Genomic DNA, 21,459 nt, shown 5'->3' with positions numbered 1-21,459 from the left:
GATTGAACGCGGCCGACCACGGCACACAGTCACCCACCGCCGGGCAGCAGGTAACCGGCGCAGCCCCAAACCCCCCGGGCACAGCGACAGCCCCCCCCCCGGCACAGCGACAGGACCCCCCCCCCGGCACAGCGACAGACCCCCCCCCCGGCACAGCGACAGACCCCCCCCCCGGCACAGCGACAGACCCCCCCCCCCGGCACAGCGACAGACCCCCCCCGGCACAGCGACAGACCCCCCCCGGCCCCAGCACAGCTGCAGCCCCCACGGCCCATCACTTACCTGGGCGGCAGGACGGCGGGACAATGGGCGGCTTCTCGGGACAGCTGGGCGGCTCTGCACTTTCCTCTAACAGAGGATGGTACAGAATGGCCGCTCCAGCGCGCTCCCGAGCAGTGACAGCTCGTCTGCGCATGCGCAGAAGAGCTGTAGCGGCGAGCACACTGAAGCGGCTCGTGCTGAAAGGAGAAGACCGGACTGCGCAAGCGCGTCTAAAAAAGCAAGCTGCCAGCGAATTTAGACGGAACCATGGAGACGAGGACGCTAGCAACGGAGCAGGTAAGTGAATAACTTCTGTATGGCTCATATTTAATGCACGATGTATATTACAAAGTGCATTAATATGGCCATACAGAAGTGTATAACCCCACTTGATTTCGCGAGACAACCCCTTTAAGCCCAACAATAGTCCCATCTGAAAGGATGATAAAATGCAGATTTTATTGGTGATCGAAGGAATAGTCAAGAACCTAACATATATGAATTGGAATATTTTCATATCTTGCCAGCCTACAGACCAAAGAGAGGTTTAAAAATGAATTTTCACTTCGACACAAATTAAAACAGACGTATTACCTTAATAACTGCTCCGAATGCTCCTCTTCCGAGCATCTGTAATTCTTCAAACTCACTGAAGTAGCGAGAGAGCTGCCTCTGGGATTCTATATGGAATGCAGCATTTGCTATGGAAGTGCTGGGGATCACAGTCTCTGTGCAATCGACACCTGTGTAATCTAGGGGGAAAAAGCAACATGTTCATTATCCCAGAACTACAGTGTATATAGTAGAATAGTTGAATTACTACAATATAAATCAGATACCTTAATGCTTAAATCTTAGAATTGATAAGTATATATTACAATTTTAAAAAGCAATTAAGTGTTCTCAAACTTGTTTCTTTTTCTCGAAGTTTCAGGTTAGAATCCAGGATGCCAAATAATTGTAAAAAATCTTCTGAAAAGTTTGGTTACGTGTGATGAAGTGACATTTTCTGCTCAGAAATGTCGAATTACTCCAATCATAAATCCCAAAAAAAGGAGTACAGGTGACTAGCAAAGAGAATGCGTTTACGTGATTCGAAGTTAGTGTATGTATAAAACCAGAGTTAGGGTGGCTTCACACGAGCGTGTGCCGTACATAGGTGCGCACACAAACACGCATGAATGCAGGTAGGTGCCCATTGCTTTCAATGGGGCCGCGGCTTCTGCCGACGGCCCCATTGCAAGCAAAGGGCTGCTGGCAAACCCCTGCAGTGATTTTTCAGGGAAGAGCTTCAAATATAAGCCCTTCCCTGAAAATCATCCCTGTTGGTGTAAAAAAAAATGATACATATATTACACATATACACACTCGCCTCTCTGCCACTGCCATGTGAATGGAATTCATTGAATTCTATGAATGGCCAGGTGCTGCCTGTGATTGGCTGAGTGTTGTGACCAATCACAGGCAGGACTCAGCTATCATTTAATGAATGGCTGAGAGCTGCCTGTAATTGGCTGAGCGCTCAGCCAATCAGATACATTTTCAATCCCCACCTGCTGAAAGAGTTTCAGAGCATTGCAGGGAGAAGACAGGCTAGACGCACACGAGTCCCGGCAGCTGAAGAGAGGAGACTATGAGATTTTAAAATTTTTAACACATTCTAGGGATGGTTTTCAGGGAAGGGCTTATTTTTAAAGTCCTTTCCCGAAAATCCCTGCAGTGCTTGCCAGCAGCCCACTTCTTTCAATGGGACTGCAGAAGTGCTGGTCCCATTGAAAGCAATGGGAGAACATCGCGGTCATCTGTCAGAGCCGTGACAGTTGTGGCAAGGGATTCTTTACTCCCTGCAGGGATGAAGAAATCCTCTGCCACAGCTGTGACAGCTGTGGCGGGGGTTTCTTTACCTCCCGCGGAGACGAAGAAATCCTCTGCCACAGCTGTGACAGGGAATTCTTTACTACCCGCGGGGAGTCCCCTTGTCACTGAACACTGTGACAGTATTGTCACAGTGTTCACTGACAAGGGGACTCCCCGCTGGTGAATATTGAAGCGCACCACGGAACTATGGTGCACACATGTCCTATGTTTTGCAGGTACGTGCGTTTGCACGCCTATAAACACGAACATGTTAACACACCATAGGGAACCAATGTTTCTAATAGGAGCGTGTTTTTGTGCGCACAACTGTACGCACATAAACACGCTCGTGTGAAGGCACCCTTAGGCCTACTAAACAAAATCTAATGTCACATTAATTTTCCTCGACCCAAAATTAGGGTAGTTTAGTTATTTTGAGAAAAGAAAGAACTTCAAAGCGTATTTTTAGTATTTAGATTTGAGATTAGTATCTTAAAAACAAAAAGTCTAATGTCATATTCACATTTCTTGACCCAAAATTAGGGTAGTTTAAAGGGGTTGTCCCGCGGCGAAATTGAAATTTTTTTTTTCACTTTACCCCCACATTCTGCTCTGTTAAAAAGAAAGCATTGGTTAGTTTTTAAAAATAGCATTGCGCTTACCTGCATCAGCGTTCTGCAGCTTCTTCTTTTAAAGATGGCGCCGCTGGTCTTCTCCCACGGTGCACCGTGGATTTTCTTCTCCTTCCTTGCGTTCCATTGCCGATTCCAGCCTCCTGATTGGCTGGAATCGGCACACGTGACGGGGCGGAGCTACGCGATGACGTGTAGAAGGGGGCGGGGCCAGAACGCCGCTCGTGCCCGGACCGACCAGAAGGGAGAAGATCCTTCTGCGCAAGCGCGTCTAATCGGGCGATTAGACGCTGAAATTAGATGGAGCCATGGAGACGGGGACGCCAGCAACGGAGCAGGTAAGTGAATAACTTCTGTATGGCTCATATTTAATGCACGATGTACATTACAAAGTGCATTAATATGGCCATACAGAAGTGTATAACCCCACTTGCTGCCGCGAGACAACCCCTTTAACTATTTTGAGAAAGGAAAAAATTACAAAGTGCATCCAGTCTAATCAAGAGAGTTTATCTAAAGCACAGCTACACAATCATGCTGTAGAATTTATATTCAATTTTTTTCTTTCCTTTCATTACAACCAGCTACTTTCCCCCCCCTTATGTATTTTTTTTCTCCCTAATTTCAAGAAATCATAACTTCCTCTCTTGACATTGCGTATTTTTTCTTCCATGCCGTTTACCGTACGTGATGATTAAGTCCAAAATTTTTGGGCTCAGTGATACTAATTATGTTAATTTTTTATCATTTTTTTTCACCTGAAAACTGGGAAAAAGGTTTTGTTTTTTTTAAGTTAATATTTTTATTTAGTCTTTATTAAACTTTATTTTTCTGTTTATTTTTTGTAGGCACAGGGGACACGATTGTTTGATCACCTGTACAATACACTGCAATACTTCAGTATTGCTACTTATTGCATATTTACTAGCAGTCAATTAAAGGTTAGGGTACGAGCCCTGGGTTGTCAAGCCAACCTATGGGCACCTGTTATTGCGTTGCAGGGTAAGCGAGGGGGAGCCAGAGGGAGCCCTCCCTCCAGTTAGCTGCTTAGATGTTGCAGTCAGCAATAACTGCAGTATTGAAAGGAAATAGGTCAGCTCAAATAAGCTGTCCAAACTGCAGGCATGATGTTATAGAGCGGGAGGAGCAGAGCAGATTGTATATAGTCTCATGGGGAAAGATTCAACTTGAATATAACTTGTGTTTTATTCATTTATATCTCTGCTCATTCTGAGCTGAACAGTCCAGTGGGTGGAGCCATCAGTGATTGACAACAATCTGTGTATGACTATACAGAAGTAGTGGTCAATCACTGATGGCTCCGCCCATTAGACTGTTCAAAAATGTGCAGAGATATAAATGAATAAAATACATGTTCTACTGAATCTTTCCCCATAAAACTATATACAATCTGCTCCTCCTGCTCCATAACATGAAGCTTGCAGTTTGGAGAGCAAGTACAAGCTGACAGATTCCCTTTAGGGCTTATTCAGACAACCGTATATCAGCCAGGTATTCACGCCAGCCGATATACGGCGTCCCTCTCTGCAGGGAGGGAGGCTGGAAGAGCCAGAAGCAGTGCACTGAGCTCCCGCCCCTTGGCACTATCTGCAATGGGAGGGGGCTGGATGGGGCAGAGCCAAGTCCTGGAACTTAGAGGTGCCCTGCCCCGCCTCCTCTCATTGCAAATACTGCCGAGGGGCGGAGAGGAGGCAGAGAGGGGGCGGGAGCTCAGAGCACTGCTCCCAGCTCTTCCAGCCTCCTTCCCCTGCAGAGAGGGACGCCGTGAATCGGCGGCGTGAATACCCGGCAGATATACGTTCGTCTGAATAAGCCCTTAAGTAGTTAAACAGCCACAATCAGAGCTAACTGTGATCACTGCATTACCATCAGAAACATAGCTTCATACCACCTCCGAACATATGTGTTATAAGTTGTTAAGGGGTTAAAACAGTTATGCAAGATTATAAAACAAATCCTTTTAAACCATAAGTTCCCGATGTCCTCACCTTCTGGACTTTCTTCACTCATGGGGCATTTTTGTGGAGGAGGATTGATGAAGCCATGCCCCAGTAACTGCTGAGTACTCCAGCGCTCCTTGTCTTCCAAGCAAACACAGCTGATGTGAGTAAAAAAGAAATTGAGATTCCATCAAGATTCAGAGGACCTTAGGGAAGTATAATTTTGAAGGGCTGGGAGTTCATCAATTTAAACCCCACTTACTTTTTCAAAAAATCCTGAAAATCGGCAGGCAGGTCACTAGGTACCTTGACGGGATATTCTTTGGTTACCTTCCGCTGACTCAGTGACAGCAGCAAGAGTCCAAGCTTCCATATATCTCCCTTCTTGCCAGTTTTGCTTGGTAAAGCATCTTCACTGAAACGGACTTTGGTTTGCTCAAAAACATCCTCCTTGCAGATATCTGCAAGCCGCTTAGAAAGCCCGTAGTCCGTTAGCTTGACTCTCCCATCACTGGTCACCAGTACACTAGAAGCACATAGCGCTTTGTGCACCACGGAATTACTATGCAGATAGTCCAGAGCATATAGAAGCTGAGTTGCATAGCGTCTGAGCTGATCCATAGGAACTGGAACTTCCTGATCAAGGAAGCTGGAAAGCTTAGAACCATTCACGTGCTCCGCTACGATTCCGACAGAAATGGAATCCTCATTCTCTTTAACTCGCATGGCGAGATAATGTACAATATTTGGATGACTCAGTTTGGTCAGGGAATTAAACTCTGTCTCTGTACCTTGAACCTATTAGTGAAACAAAACAGGATTAATTTGAAAATCTACAGACATTAAGTGACTGTCAGGAACTAGTATTAGTGCTATCTCTCGGAAAAATTTGTCATCGCTGAAAGCCGCAGCGTCAGACAGGACGGATAATTTGGGGAAGCAGCTATATGCCACTTATGAATGCAGATCTGGCTTTTGTATGGATGGCCTAGCAATTGGACTGCACTGTCAACTATCACTGCAAATTCAAAGTTTTGAAGAGACACAGTGACAAGTTCCTAAGAGTGTCTCTTTGAAGATGTCAAAGTGCCATTGTTCCCAGCAAGAGAAACCAAGTAATCTTGTAGATAGGATACCTTTTAATGGCCAACAAAAATACATGATGTTATAGCGAGCTTTCCAACCTCTCAGGGTTCTTCCTCAGGAGATTTACAGTGACGGGACCCAAGCAGCTAAATGTGCCTGAGTCCCGGCAGCGGAGGAGAAGTATATACATTTTCTTTAATTTTTACTACAACTAGGAATGATTTTTCAGGGAGGAGCTTATATTTAAAGCCCTTCCCCGAAAATCTCTGCGGGGGTGCCAGCATCCTATTGCTTTCAACAGGGCCGCTAGCAGCGGCATCCCCATTGAAAACAATGGGAGGGCTTCGCGATCCTCTGCCACAGCTTTCAAAGGGGGTACTTTACTCCCCACGGAGAGTCCCTTTGTCACTGAACACTGTGACAGTGCTGTCGCAGTGTTCAGTGACAACGGGACTCCCCGAGGAGAATATTGACACGCACCATGGACCTATGGTGCACGCATGTCTTATGTTTGGCAGGTGCGCGCGTTTGCACGCCTGTAAAATACAGACAGGTGAACACACCATAGGAAACCAATGGTTCTAATAGACACACGGTTATGTGAGGAGGTATGTACGCACATAAACATGCTCGTCTGAATGAGCCCTTAGACGGGACAACAGTCGGCTAAACAACTGCACAAGCGCTATCCTCACCCGTAGGTTATTGGCACTCTTGCAGAGCGTTTAGACAGATGACCGCTGGCTTCTCGCTCAGCACTTCACATTCAATGTGAACCGCTGAGAGGGGAGCATTTAAACTCAGCGAGACATCAGCGATACAGTGAGGATTTCCACGCTGGTTCATAGTGAGCAACCAACAAACTGTAAACGAATGGCCCTTAAATGATCAGTTCCACATCAGATGTTTCTACTGTGCATCTGACAGTTTAATCCACAGAAGAACTCTGAAGCTGAGCCTTGGAATTTTGCCACAGATCTGCATGAGGGTGCAGAAACCTCGCCAATAATTGACATATACCCACAGATGGTCTTTTTTCTGGCATTTTTGAGTGCAAAAAAGTAGAGAAATTGCAAACTGTTATTTGAATGATGCCTGCTTTTTTTGTACTACTATTTTTTTCATACAGAGATGCCTATGAGGAAACTCCAAAAAAAAAAAAAAAATGTTTTTAGAGCGTTTCATATTTCTATTGACTTGCAGCAGCTTTTTTGCCAGAAAAAGTCACTGTGCCAAAATGCCAAAAAGTGGAAATTTTCATGCAGTTTCTGGATCCAAATCGAGACATTGATTGAAGAATTATGGTAAACATAACGGAAGGACTTCTACTTCTGGATCTACGTCTGGCTTTGGCTATCAAACAAAGAAGAAGCCAGAGAGCTGTGAAGCCTCTGTAGAGCAGTAAAGATCCCGATTACCTGTTTTTTACATTTGTCAACCTTTTCGCTTTCCTGGTTGGTAAGAAACTTGCCCATCTTCTTTTGCCACTGTAGAACCCATTCATAAACCACCACAAACTGTCCAGATACCATTTCTAAGCCATTATAAATGGATTTGCCCAGCTGCTCATCCTTTCCTGTATGTAACACATTAGTACAGTATAAGTAACACTACTGATTGCATCAATCATAGGTTCAGAAAACACAGTTTGCATTGGTCCACTGTAACTCACCTAGGCACTTCCCCCTGTGTACGACTAACGGACCGCTACAACCGATATCAAATGTCAGCACTTCGTAATTTGATGCACTTTCATCACTGCACACAGAATACTGTCGGTCTCGTCTTCATTAAAAAAAACAAAAAGGAAAAAACACAACATAATGACAGCCTGTCTTGTACCTTACATTACTTAATTCGGCTATATGTATACAGTAATCAAGTAGCAACATGTAGACAACTCTGGGTAGCAGGAATGACTAAGATCATGTACTGTATATGGAGGACATCACAGCTTCAATTAAATGTACTATTACTGAAGTTACCAAAACCTAAATCTATTGTATAGTGTCTCAGTAGAGGCATAGCCAACAGGAAGCAGTGAGCAACGAGTCGACTTACATCGTGCGGCCCAATAGAGGAACCTGCCATGCTCAGGTAGAACCCCCTAGCTGGAAAGGTGAGTAGTAGCATAACAGCTCCAAAGTTTACATAAAACAGGTACTTCTATTTCAGGGCCTTCGTCCGTTCCACTGCTCCGACCCTCTGACCTGACTGCTCTGACCCACTGGCCACCATGGGATTCCACTATGGCATATGTATTTTACTCATTTACAGTATATAGTACATACATATTCTACAGTGCTGTACACAGACTCATCACTCACACTGGGCCCTGTCGTCATGGAGGTGGGTCACACTATATTAACCGATTAGTATATTTTTGGAATGTGGGAGAAAGCTGGAGCACCTGGAGGAAATCCACGCAAACACAGGGAGAACATACAAACTCCATATAGTGGAAACTAAGCATTTTCGTGACTCCCATAAAAGTGAATAGTTTTAATATGCGCTATACAAATTGTACCAAAAACTGTAGTGTGTGTGGATAAAAAGGTTAATTTAGCTTGGCAGAATAAGGAAAAAACATAGTACTTGGATCGGCCAATTGACGTAGTGCGAGTCCTGTTATTTCCTCCATGATCAGCAAGACATCCGTTAGTTGTTAGTGTCTTAGGACCTGCATTATTAACAGTCTTGGCCGAACTTTCCTGGCAAGTTAGATTGGCACTTTCAAGCCGTTCCTACAACAAACAAAAGTAATTTAATTAAATTAAGGATCCTTCTAATTCATAATATTGATAAAGTGTAAAGGCCCATTTAGACACAATGATTATTGCTCAAAATTCTCTCAAAAGCCGTCTTTTCAGGGATAATTGTTGTGTGTAACTGCACTGACATCAGGCAGTCTTTGTTCTCCCGTCGCTCATCGTTGTCTTTCAGCATGCTAAAAGACGACAATGAGCCTTATCAGGGATTCACAGCGGGATACAGCTGATACTATTGTTTCAGCTGTATCCGGCTCCCCGATAACAGGCTGGGTATGAAGAACAGAGCGGTCCAGCTCTGTTCTCAATACCCAGCACGGAGCGCTTAGCTGTATAACAGCCAGGTGCTCCGTGCAGAAAACATCTGGATGCGGAAGACAAGCGGGGAACTTTGCGTGTCTTCTGCATTCTCCAGCTTGGAGCGCTTGGCTGTATAACAGCCGGGCGCCCGGAGCGGGGAACAGCTGGATGCAGAAGACAAGCGGGGTGTCCCAGCTTGTCTTCTGCATCCTTAGCTGGCAGCGCAAGGTGATCGCTTATCTTGAACGATCATCTTGTGCTGTAAATGACACAACGATGATCGCTCAAGTCGCTCGAGCGACATCTTTTGAGCGATTATCGTTGTATTTAAATGGGCCTTAAATTAGGTATAGAAGTATATGGGAGTAGCATTATCTGCGATTCCCAAGGTAAGCAAGAGGTATCGCCAGTTAGAGGAGGAGGATGTGGAGAAAACAAATCAGTGTATTTGCCCCCTGTAACCTGTTGACAAATTCAACACCTGAGTCAGCAATATATATTGCCTACAAAGTGAGGGCTGCTGGCTGCTACCTTTTTCATGAACTGCAAGGAAGACATCAGAACTTGACTTCAATGCAGATTCCCCATTTTTACTGCACTAATGGTGCTCACACACCTTCAATAACTGCTGTCCGAAACCTTGCTTGACCAACAGCTCTTTCACAAGGTATTTCCATACACATGAATGCTTGGTTTAGTTTCTTCAGGAACAATGGGGAAAAAAAAGACGCGACCAGATCCTTTTGTTCCCCCTAGAGAAAACCAATGCCAAATAGCTCTGATGGAAGCTTGTCTCAAGAAGAAACAAAAGGATCAGATGTTGAAATTCAATGTGCCCGATCCTTTTGTTCTACGTAAGCTGTCAGGGAAAGCTGGGGGGTTCCCATACACATACCATATTTGGCAGAATCAGCTGGCTTTCCCTAATGTGTAAGGAGGCCCTAAGTATGCTGTCAAGTTCTTTCAATTTTACATCATGTTCAAAAGCTTACCTGCTTTTCAATCTCTTTCCTTTTTTTCTCCTCCTTTTTCTCTTCTTCCCTCCTCCTGATTTCATCAAGAATTTCACGCCTCTGTCAAAAAAAAAGAAAGAAAGAAAAACAGATTATAGCACGACTAGTTAGGACAGACAAAAGGAAACAATGGATCTTGGATGTGATCTACCAAAGCATCAATAGCTTTGATAATAATGTAGCATTTGACAGCTAACATCCATAATGAGTACTCAATGAAGGAGCAAAACTGTAGTAAGCCATTTTAAAAAAGGTTGTCTATAACACATCACCCCTTAAGGCCTGAAATCCATTGTTCAGCAGAACAACTGATAAGACGGACCACACGCTGTGCTCTGCCCGGGGAATGCTGAGAACAGCTGATTACATTGTCTCAGCTGTCAGCACATTGGCAGAACAAAGGGAATTTACTCAGAGAACAGTGGGTGGTCTGTTCCCTGATTACAGCTCCTAAGGGTTCACGTGCTACCAATTGGTACTAATAGTCATTAGTACCCAGTAGTAGTTTATGCAAAAATGATCGCTCAAAAGCCATCTTTTGAGCAATCATCTTTGTATCTAAATGCACTTTTAGACATGACATTCACTTTCACTGGCTTACAGTCTGCTCCTCTTTCTTCTTTTGCTCTTCAATTCTTTTTTCTTCTTCCAAAGCGATTTTCTCCTGCTGTATCTTTAGGTTCTTTAACATCTCTTCATGAAATGATCTGGGAGGCGGGTGGTTATGTTCTGTTAGGAAAGATTCCACATGGCCCGCAAGCTGATAAATCATCACCTAGACAGAAGACAAAGAAAGGGTTAACTGTGAGTGGCCACAATATAGGTTCAGTTGAACAGTAAAAGAATAATTACACATTTATTTGGTATTTTAGACACTTTTACACAATAATTTTGTCAAGCCTAGAAAATGGATGTGGCTTTGTGCGTACGGTCACTGCCAAAAATATGGTGCAAGACCTGGGGTAAACTAAGCCAACTAATAGATAGAATAAAAAGTTATACAAAAATGCGTCACATTTGTCATCCTGCACGGTCAACTGTGACAAATCTGATGAGTTGTTTTCTATAAGTTTGTCAGCCTAAGGCCGCCTGCACACAGGCGAAAATCCTGCCGCGGGATTTCCGCCACTGAAAGTTTGCATAGGAGTGCATTACAATACGCACTCCTATGCAGACGGCCGCGGTTTGGCCGCGCGAAATCTCGCGCGGCAAACAAACCGCGACATGTCCTATTTTTGTGCAGGGCACGCACTCACCCGGCCGCCAGCTCCGGTCTGCGCATGCGCCGGCTGCGCCGCATCCGACACATGAAAGAGCTGGGGCCGCCAGGCGCGGGAGAGCACGCGCTCGTCCCTGCAGGCTCTCGGGTCGGGTCCCGCGGCGAGAATTCTCGCTGCCGGATCGACCCGCTCGTGTGCAGGCGGCCTAAGTCTGCACTTTCTATTAGACAGTATTACTAAATCTGTCCCAGTATTCCTAAATAATTCAGCAGGTTGTCCTACTTCCTGATCTGTGCAGACAGTGCAAGAAGGTAAGGACATTTAGAACAGTTTCTTACCTCTCCACAAAGTGTTTTGGCAATTTCCTCTAAACTGCACGTTAAGGAATTCACATTTTCATTTGACAAACCCTTCACATTTTTCAGCTTTAATTCGGGTGGCCTGTAATATGAAAACAGGTTTTTAGCCATAATTTAATATCAAGTCAATTATTTTCTGCCAGACCATGTGATAGTTATGAGACCTTGACAACAAATCAGTTGTGGAACGATCCTTATTCTGGCTTTCAGGGTACGGCCCAGCTGTTTTTAGAACTTCCATAAATGTCGACTAGGTAGGAAACCCATAGATGGAAACCACACCTGTCAGACATTTATGGCATACCCTACAGATGTTATAAGTCATTTTTCAGAGCACTCCTTTTACCCCTTAAGGATCAGGCTGTTTTGGTCATAAAGGACCAGACAATATTTATGGATTTTACCCATGTGGTGGTTTTACAATTTTTTTTTCTTTAGCTACCAAAATTATTTTTGCAGTGTTTTTTTTGCCCGTGACGCATAGCGCTATTTTTTATATCTTTCTTCACTTATTTTTTTCCCTGTTTTTGTTTTTGTTTTATTGGGGGTAAAAAGCTAGGGAAAAAAAAGATTTTTCTTTTTAATTTATAGTTGTATTTTTGTAAATCAGTATATTTATGCTAAATATGGGAAGGGGTTCCTCATTTTGTTTTGTACGTTTTGATATATAATTTGTATAGTTTTGCAGCAAAAAAAAAAAAAAAAATTGAGATGTTTCTTATCCACGCCCTCCAAAAAAATAGTGCATTATAAAACTTTTATTATATATACCCCAAAAATGGTACCATTAAAGGCTACAGCTCACATGCAAAAAACAAGTCCTCATACGGTCGTGTCGACAGAAAAATAAAAAAGCCACGGCTTTTGAAAACTGGAGATGAAAGTCCAAAAAAAGTCGTTGTGTCCTTAGGTCCAAAATAAGCCCCGTCAGTAAGGGGTTATGCTGTTTAGGGTATGACTACACGTACTGTAAATGCTGAAAATTTTCTACAGTAGATTTTCATGAGAAAATTCCAAAGCATTTTATAGTACAAGCCGTTTGGAATAGATTTCCAGAAATCTCATCCACACATTGCAGAAAAACTGACACATGGTGCGGATTTAAAATCTGCAACATATCAATTTTTGGAATACAAAGTGACAAATCTGCTGCATTTCTGCATCGAAATCTGCATAAAAAAAGCTGAATTTGGTGCAGTATTTGAAATGGCAGGCAGATCCAAAACCTGTATCCTTGGCCTTAAATGGGGTTTTCCCATGCTGAAACCCCAGTGAATAATCTATTATTACTAGGGCAAGCTATCACTGTCTACAAGTAAGGCCCCCCCACACACAGGGACGATTTACCGTGATTAGCACGACGCTTTCAGCACCCTGCTAATCATGGTACAACGCTCCCATTATTTTCAATGAGATTGCTCAGACAGCTGCTCGATTGCAGTGCTTTTCAGCGCCACGATTTTCGAGCTGTGCATGTTCTATTTTTGGGAATTTAATGTTCCTCATCAATGTAAGTAAAGTAAAACGTGACAAAGCGCTGCAGCAATGCCTGTGTGAGGGAGGCCTAACTTGTGCATTTAGATTTTGAAGCGTACTAGAAAACTGGTGTAGAAATACTTACACATCAGGGTACGTCTGCGGACATTTCACCCAAAGGTCCAATTGGACATGAAACTCATTGCCTTGAGGGCGTAACGAGAGGTTAACTTCAGGCGGCTGCTTGATCTACAAAAAACGAAAACAACAATAGTAAGAACATACCCAAGATCAGATCACTAATGCTTATATACAATTTCAAATCCGCACAGTATCTCAATTCCGTGCCCTTTTTCTGCACCACGTGGATGAGATTTGTTAACATATGGCTCATACTATAAATGCTGCAGATAGTCTGCGGAGAAATTCAGCAGCATGTACGCCACACAAGAACGTACCCTTTGAGCAACCTTTACACATAAAATCTGTCAAGGTGTGTCATTCAGAGAGTATAGAGTCCATAAAATTAGGATAAGTTCATAATTACCGATAATTTACTACAGTACTCGCCTTGTAATTAATCTGCTATGAAAGTCCCTTTCGCTTAGCTACTTTGACCGTAAAATAAATCCTTAGTGTTATAATTCAGAAGACATTACTGTGAAAGCAACGCTTCAACTAAATTAGGACATTGGTAAAATAATTCACCCACACAGGAATGCTCAATGACATTTCCAATTACATGTGCTTTTTTGATAACCAATGTGATAACTAGCAAACGTGCAATTCACTATGCATTTCTTTTAATATGTATTTATTAACCTTTTATAGCATATAACAAAGTAGTGGCAGTGTTCACCCACATTTTTCTGTCGAGTTTAGTTGCGCTCTGTAACACTGTAGTCCATTGTTTTCTTTAGTGGTTCGCTGAACCCATTGTAGTTATAATCCAAGATAATGCTGACGACCTAGTCAGTTGAAAGGCTATAGATAGATTAGTTCACCAATGGATCTAATTATAGATTGCCGTTCCAACTAACAAGACCATAGCAAAAACACAAATAAAAGCAAGCAAAAACAACTAGAACAGAAATAAAAACAAAGTCAGACCTGCTTCCACGCCTCTAGATATTGATGCGAATCTCCCCAAGGTGTCTCAGAAGAGCATCGTCAAAGAGGCGAATCTCCCACTAATATTTGTTCTGAAAACCAGGCCGCTAAATAGAAACAGTTCTCGAGTTTGTCCCTGATCTGAATGAAACTCTCCCATGTAGCAAAGAAAGATTTCACTACGCGCTGTAAAGAGATGCCAAAGTCCAATCCATCTTGGATAAAAATGCTAATTTGTCAAAAAATAATCTTAAAGGTGGTGCACCTGTCTGTAGCCCCATGTTTGCAAGCTAGCTTTTAACCTTACAAAGAGGAACAATTTATGTGCCCCAACAGGCAATTAACCATATTTACATAAAATTAAAGTTTCTGCAGAGAAAAATCCATCTCAAGTGCTCACCACTAGGGATCTCCCTTTGATGTGCTGTCCACTGCCTGTTGTCATGTAATCTGTCTCTACTAACAGCAATAAGAAGATGGAAAACAGGGAGTGAAAGAGGGAAATGACTCATGCTGCCCACAGAAGTCTATGGGCAGAGGATGGGGAGTGATAAGCTGCTGGAAGAACAGGGAGCCTCACAGATACGGTTGTAGTAATTAGTGATTGTTTTCTTTCTCATAGCTACTGGTATCACATCTACACTGCTCAGTACATCTCTTTCTTGATGCTATTATGTCTGTGCATGTGTGTTACAGAGAGATAGGCCTCTTTCTGAGGGGAGTAAGTTGCCTCAAGCGCATCTCTCAAGCACGAGCATGCAGCAAGTACGCAATGACACGCGTACTTGCTGCATGCCAATAACCCTCACACACTATCTTGGCATGTATGCACGCGTAATAAGCACCACAATAGTGCATGCCGCCATTTTTTTTTTTTTGAGCACACATTTCTCACACTGTGTGTGACAGGCATATTTAAGGTGTATTGGAGATTGGTATTGCGTATTTCACATGCAAAAACTGCGGGCATATACGCAGTGACCATATGTTTGTGTTAGAGAGGCCTTAGGAAGCAGAATCTGCATTTACTCTGTGAAGCATATAGAACACATCAGGCTCCTCCCACCAACTACTATCTACTATCTAGATATAGGCTGGCTACACATGACTGGGTCGGATTCCGGATGCAAGATCCCCCACACCGGAATCTGACCCTGTACTCGGCCGGTGACCCCTGCGTACCTGGCATTTCTTTTCCTGTGCAGGCGGTCTTCTGTACTGCGGATGGTCTGGCCGTCGGACATTCACAGTACAGATTTTTTTCTTAAACCCCTGCTTTTCCCACCTTATCGCCTAGCATTGATGTGGAATCTGTGACCTTTCCACAATGTCAATTTATGGAAGGGCTGTGGGTTGGTCGGACAGCTTCCATTGACAGTCAGAAATTCTGATATGCCTCATGTACACTCATGGTAGCTTATGCTGAAAAATGTGGATAAGCTTTAAAGGGGATTTTGGTTTATATTAATAGATCTTTATCAGTTTATAGAGTTTTGTAACTTTCTAGCACATTTTGTGTTTCAGGTCACCATAGTATTCAAGATAATAGGTTCTGCTTACATCCGTGTTATGGTTTCCACTAATAACAGTAACCGCAGCCAAGTGGTGTATGACGCATACCACTGATGCCCGGCAGCCTCCATTAACTTACAACGGAGTCCATTAGACTCTATTGTGGCTTCCATTGCTTTGAGAAAAACAGTGCTGCTTGCATTCTCTATTCTTACTGAAAAATCTAATGAAGTCTGCGAAAAACCCTGCGAAGCACATGTGAACGGAGCCTTGGTTTGTTGGCAGTGAATGAGAATACTTGTTTCCATTCAAAGGCCGCAAGTCCTGCTCTCAGCTGAGAAATGGATACAATTGTATCCAGTGTAGACAATGCTCTGTGAGCTAACTAGCTTGGTCTCCAAACTGATACATTGTACCAAATAATGGGCCTTTTCACACTAGTTTATTCTTTTCCGTTATGCTGTTCAGACCAGGGTGGTGGTGGCGATTCTGCCTCTTTAATCAAAATGGCTCAGTGGTTAGCACTGTGGCCCTACCACTATAAGGCGTCACATCCTGCACTGCCTTCTACAAAGAGCATATCTCACCTGGATCCTTGGGGTGGATTCACAGCTGCAGCATGTTCATTTTTTTTTCTTCCACTGCGGCCGCACTCTTCCCTATGGGAGCACCGGCCGCAGCGGAAGAGCATGCGGCCAAGCCGCTTCAAAACCTGCGGCTAGGTGCCACGGGTTTTGAAGCAGCGGATTCCGGGCGGAAATCTCACGGTTTTTCACTGCGGTCAAACCGTGAGATTTTTGGCCGGAATCTGCCCAGTGTTAACCCAGCCTTAAAGGGGGTTTTCAAAGAGTTTAATATTGATTAGCTATCCTTAGGATAAGTCACCCATATCAGGTTACCGGGGTCTGACTCCTGGCACTGTGGCTGCTCAAGTCTTTGAAGGGGTCATTGTGCTTGAGTGAATGCTACTGCGGCGGCTCCACTGCATGCCATGCACAGCACCATTTATTGTATAGCAGCTGGCCTGGCATTGCATCTCTACCCTATGAATGGGACTACATTGTAGAAAGGGTGTGTGACTGATGAACGTGACGTCACACGCGGAGGACGACTGCAGCGCTTATCAGAGCGCCACAGCTGACTGGTGCCAGGAGTTGGACCACCACCAATCTGATATAGACAACTTATCCTCAGGATAAGTCTTCAATATTTAAAGGGGTTGCAGCAGAATCTCAAGCCATTGACCATCCACAAGATAGGGAAAAACATGCTGATCGGTGAGTGTCTCACGTGATGAGCACTTTATTCAGTCTCTTCCTCACTGCAGGGAGTGCAGTACCCTCGCAGTGAGGACCAAGGGCATCACAGGGCCCCCATTGGAGAGAACAGCTAGGGACCCCCCACTGATCCACAAGTTATCCTCTATCCTGAATCTGAATGAATTATTTGTAATTCTGGTACAACCCCTCTAAATCCTAGAAAACCCTTTAAAAAAAAAAAAAAAGACACACATATACGAGAATTACAGTGACAAAGTGACTCCTATAATTCTACAAAACTAAAAAGAAAATGGAAGCTGCATTAGAAATTCTGTTACTTTGAGGCTGGAGGTGCAGCACCCATGACAGACATTACAATGTGATATCTCTATTTCCTGTCTGCCACATTTAATAAAAAAAGGCCTACAGTCATTCCATGTCAAACGGTCCAACGCTCCCCACCTTCAGATGTCAGATTTTGTTCAAAAATTTGTGTATTGCACACCCACGGTATCACTAGAAATTTCCCAAAGTTTTAGGTTCCTACAGCTAACGGTTCCTGAGTTTTTTCTTGCACCACACTTTGACCCTTAAAATGTTAGTTTGATACACTGAGTGACCCGTCAGGCCAGGTCAAAGATCGGGGAAGCCCTGCAGGTGTCATGGCAGCCGGGGGCCTTCTGAGAGACTGCCTATCAAGCTATCCCCGTGGGGTGGCTTGATAGGCTGCCTGTGAAATTGCAGTATGACGTAATGCTGTAGCATTACGTCATACTGCAGGAGCGATCAAAGCATCGCATATTGTAATCCCCCAGGGGGACTTGAATGTAAAGTAAAAAAAAAAAAAGGATCAGTAAAGTTTTTTTAGTTGTAAAAAAAAAGTAATAAAAGTTTAAATCACCTCCCTTTTGCCATATCAATAATTTAAAAAATCTAAATAATAAAATAAAAATACATATCTGGTATCGCCGCGTCCGTAAAAGTCCGCTCTATCAAAGTAGCACATTATTTACCCCGGACGGTGAACCTCGTCCGAAAAAAAAATAAATAAAGAATGCCAGAAATGAACTTTTTCAGTCACCCTGTCTCCCAGAAAAAATGCAATAAAAAGCGAGCAAAAAGTCGTATGTATTCCAAATTAGTACTAACGGAAACTACAGGACATCCCGCAAAAAATAAGCCCTCGCTCAACTACGTCGACGGAAAAATTAAAAAGTTATTGCGCGCACAAGATGACGGCAGAAAATAATTAAATGTCTTTGGAAAAAAAAAAAAAGAGTAGTACAGTAAAAAATAAAAAAAAATAAAAAACTATACAAGTTTGGTATCGCAGTAATTGTACTGACCCATAGAATATAGTTATGTCGCTTTTGTTTCAGTTTGGGCGCCGCAGAAACAAGACGCACTGAAAGATGGCAGAATGTCGTTTTTTTTTCATTTTACTGCACTTAGAATTTTTTTAAAAGTTTGTTAGTACATTATATGGAACATTAAACAGTACCATTAAAAACTACAACTCGTCCCGCAAAAAACAAGCCCTCATACAGCGACGCCGATGGATAAATAAAGGAGTTATGATTTTTTTAAGGAAGGAGGGGGGGGGATGAAAATGGAAAAAAAAGAGGCAGCGTCATTAAGGGGTTAACATCATCAACACTTCTGCCCTACTCAGCAATTCCAGCAATCTGATTGGTTCTAATTCACAATTCCAGCAACCTGATTGGTGATTAGGGCAGAAGTGTTGATGTTAATATGCGACCCGGACGGCGCCTGCTAGGTGATTATTGCTTTTCTTTTCTTTCCCTGGTGGTGTAGCTGGGGCGTTTAGCGCTGTCATAAAAGCGGGACCAAGCGCGCATTAGAAAAGCTTCGCTAAAATGCTTGTCTGAGGAGCCCCATTGAAATAAATGGAGGCAGCGTTTTTAGCGGGCGTGAAAACGCTGTAAGAAAACGCCTGCGTGACTGGCCATGAGCGTTATTCGCAGAGGTGAGTGCAAGTAGCGTCCGAGAATCTTGGGTGCGACATCGGACAGCACAGAGACTATTCTGCAGCAGGCAGCAAAACAACAGCAGCTATTGACTCTGGATCGATGCACAAAACCATCAGCAGTTCTGTCCGCCTCAGGCATGACCCAACTGGCCGGACACAACACGTGTGTGTATGCAGGCCAAGGCCGACTTCACACGAGCGCATGTGCATTTGTGCTCGCCTCAGCGCTGCGCTTTTGTGATACGAATGCTTTTTTGCGTGCGTATTGTACTTTTGCCACCTGTGGGGCATATTCATTCGCGCAGCAAACCAGACACACTGCTTGAAATAGCCATGTTTTAACTGAAAGCCGCGTTAAAAATACGCTCGTCTGAATACCTTAATGCAAATCCATGGGGATACAGCACTGCTTATTAAGAGCGCAATTTTGCGAGCAGTTTTAGTCATGAAATTTTAATAAAATGCTACTTTGATTCTGGAAGTGCCGGCGTTGTTTCTATTGCGGTTTACTGTGTAGCAGCACCAGGCGGGAAGTGTATCCGCGCGGAGAGTTGGCGTTTGGAGTTGCATTATTACATAGCGCAAATACGGCCATGTGAATGAGCCCTAATGTACATTTACTGCATGGCTTAGGGCCCATTCAGACGTGTATTTTCAGTCTGTGAATTCCATAGACAGCAGAGGACAGACCTGTTACAGCCTATTCAGCTATTCACATGGGCATTTTACAGAAGGGAATACAAAGCTTGTGTGACATTTTACTATTCCACTAGTGCACATGAGAAACAGTTGCTCATAGCAACCAATCACGTGACTTCTTTCACTTTGTAACCTGCTCAAGAACAAACAAGCTGCTCGCCGATTGGTTGCTATGGACAACCGCTCCTAAAGTCCTGCAGCAGGTGCTGACGTTTCCCACCACGTGTCACACTTCTCAGTTTCTACCTTCCACGCAGCAGATTGTCGCAGATCAGTGAAGTCCTCCCCATAGATGGCCTCCAGGACCTGCAGCTCGTTCTCCTGCCGAGAAGAATGGGTTTCCATCAGGTCTGCCTGCAGGGGGCGCCGCTGATCCCGAGTGCCGGGCAGGCTACCCGAGGTGGCCAGGTCAGCAGAAAGTCCCGCATCGCCACGACTACATGCCATACTACACAGGACACATCGTGTTCCTCATCCCACCGACTGCTCAGCAGCGACCAACCCACTACAGCCTGCAGAGGGCACGGCCCACACGTTCACCGATTCATTTCCGCCATGTTTGTTACGGGCAGTGTATGGTGTAATGTATGACGTGGGCTCGCAGAAGAGGAGCGAGGCTGCGGCCGCCATATTTGAAATGGGAATAGGTGGAGGTACTGCTGAGGGACCAGGACAGTTGTGTCATGTTCAGTTAGATAGTGATGTTCACTGTGTGATAACTGTGAAGAGATATTGTAGAGGAGTCAGTTACTAGCCAAGGGGCCGTCTACACCAAATGATATATTGTTGAAGGAGTGAACGATGTCAGAGTTCGCTCGTGCAGCCTGTTTATACAGCAGATACATCGTTGGTGCGTTCAGACGAGAAGTCACTCACACTTGCTGTATAAGCAGCTGAACGAGCCAACGATGATTAATATGTCCGCACAAAATAAACAAACATTGAATGATTTATCATTTGTCAATGGCTGCAATTAGACTAAACGATTGTTACTCACATTCACTTTTTTTTAACGATAATCGTAAAAGGCTTTTATATACAGTTTTTTTAATTGTATTAAAATCTGTCCTATTTTCACGTTGCTTTGTGTTATTTGGCACTTCGAGGATACATCTGGGGGTGCACTACTGTGGATTATCATACCATGCCATGGCTTCTTGAGGCTTCATTAACTCAGGCGTCGTGTTTTCTGGCCAGCTGCATCGCGGCCAAAAAGCGCATGTACAAGAGAAGGCTGCAACCAAGTCGTGGCTAAATCTCGCGTTTGCTTGCCGTTCGGCGTATATATGCCACAGCCCTGAAATCCATCGGCCAGGGAGAAATCCTTCAACTGACCTAATCGGCTGATCGCAGCCAGAAGACCTATCTTTTCCAGGCGCGTGTAGAATCGGCAGCGCATGCGCTTACTTTACATTACCCATCTGAACAAATGCGTTGAAATCCAATGCCTCAGATAGTCGTGATTTTTGCACGACGTTTTATCATGGCGAAATAGCTGCGATAAAACGCTCGTGTGAATAAGGCCTTAAGAGTACCTGTATTTTAACTTCAGAGCCATTCACTCCATTTTCAGCTCCTTCCTGCAGCTGAAGAGAGCCCCATATAGCACTTATATATGGAACCATCTTCAGTTGTCTGAAGGAGCCGAAAATGGCGGACAGAGCGGGGGCCCTCCGAAGTGAAAGCACAGGTACTCTTTAAAAAGCAAAAAGTTTGGTACTGTGTTACCGTAGCCAGTAGAACAGAATGTTATTGCTCTGTCTCATGGGTCGGGGTTTGGCGGCACAAGGCTCAGGATAGGATGCAGCAGACAGAGTAACCAAAGTATAATATATTTATTTGAGAAAACAGCGATAAAAGTAAATGATCCAATAACAGCGATTAAACAACTGGATAGTCACTATCACTTATTTAGACACTAAATGCTATTGACTATAATGTAGCAGAAGCTTCGGT

The 21,459-nt window shown here is 43.9% G+C and overlaps 1 protein-coding gene across 3 annotated transcripts in view; it reads right to left on the bottom strand.

Moving 5' to 3' along the window:
* Nucleotides 1-20,059, bottom strand: part of EIF2AK4 (eukaryotic translation initiation factor 2 alpha kinase 4) — an 81,686-nt gene extending 61,627 nt beyond the window's left edge. For all 3 annotated transcript variants that reach the window (XR_010793215.1, XM_066608419.1, XM_066608420.1), the window contains exons 1-11: nt 19,750-20,059; nt 13,079-13,182; nt 11,437-11,539; nt 10,480-10,653; nt 9,858-9,938; nt 8,393-8,541; nt 7,470-7,582; nt 7,216-7,373; nt 4,974-5,509; nt 4,760-4,869; nt 856-1,013 (exon numbers count right to left, since the gene is read on the bottom strand). Coding sequence is in view for 2 of the 3 variants with exons in the window: in XM_066608419.1 (XP_066464516.1) it covers nt 856-1,013; nt 4,760-4,869; nt 4,974-5,509; nt 7,216-7,373; nt 7,470-7,582; nt 8,393-8,541; nt 9,858-9,938; nt 10,480-10,653; nt 11,437-11,539; nt 13,079-13,182; nt 19,750-19,950 (1,887 nt within the window). In the remaining variant the exon portion in view is untranslated. The remainder of the gene's footprint in view (nt 1-855; nt 1,014-4,759; nt 4,870-4,973; nt 5,510-7,215; nt 7,374-7,469; nt 7,583-8,392; nt 8,542-9,857; nt 9,939-10,479; nt 10,654-11,436; nt 11,540-13,078; nt 13,183-19,749) is intronic.
* Between the last annotated feature and the right edge of the window lie 1,400 nt (nt 20,060-21,459).

Source organism: Eleutherodactylus coqui, chromosome 6 (assembly GCF_035609145.1).
Source record: "Eleutherodactylus coqui strain aEleCoq1 chromosome 6, aEleCoq1.hap1, whole genome shotgun sequence".
NCBI classification, from domain to species: domain Eukaryota; kingdom Metazoa; phylum Chordata; class Amphibia; order Anura; family Eleutherodactylidae; genus Eleutherodactylus; species Eleutherodactylus coqui.
Note: the sequence above shows the minus strand (reverse complement) of the source record. Positions and strands in the feature narration are given on the sequence as shown.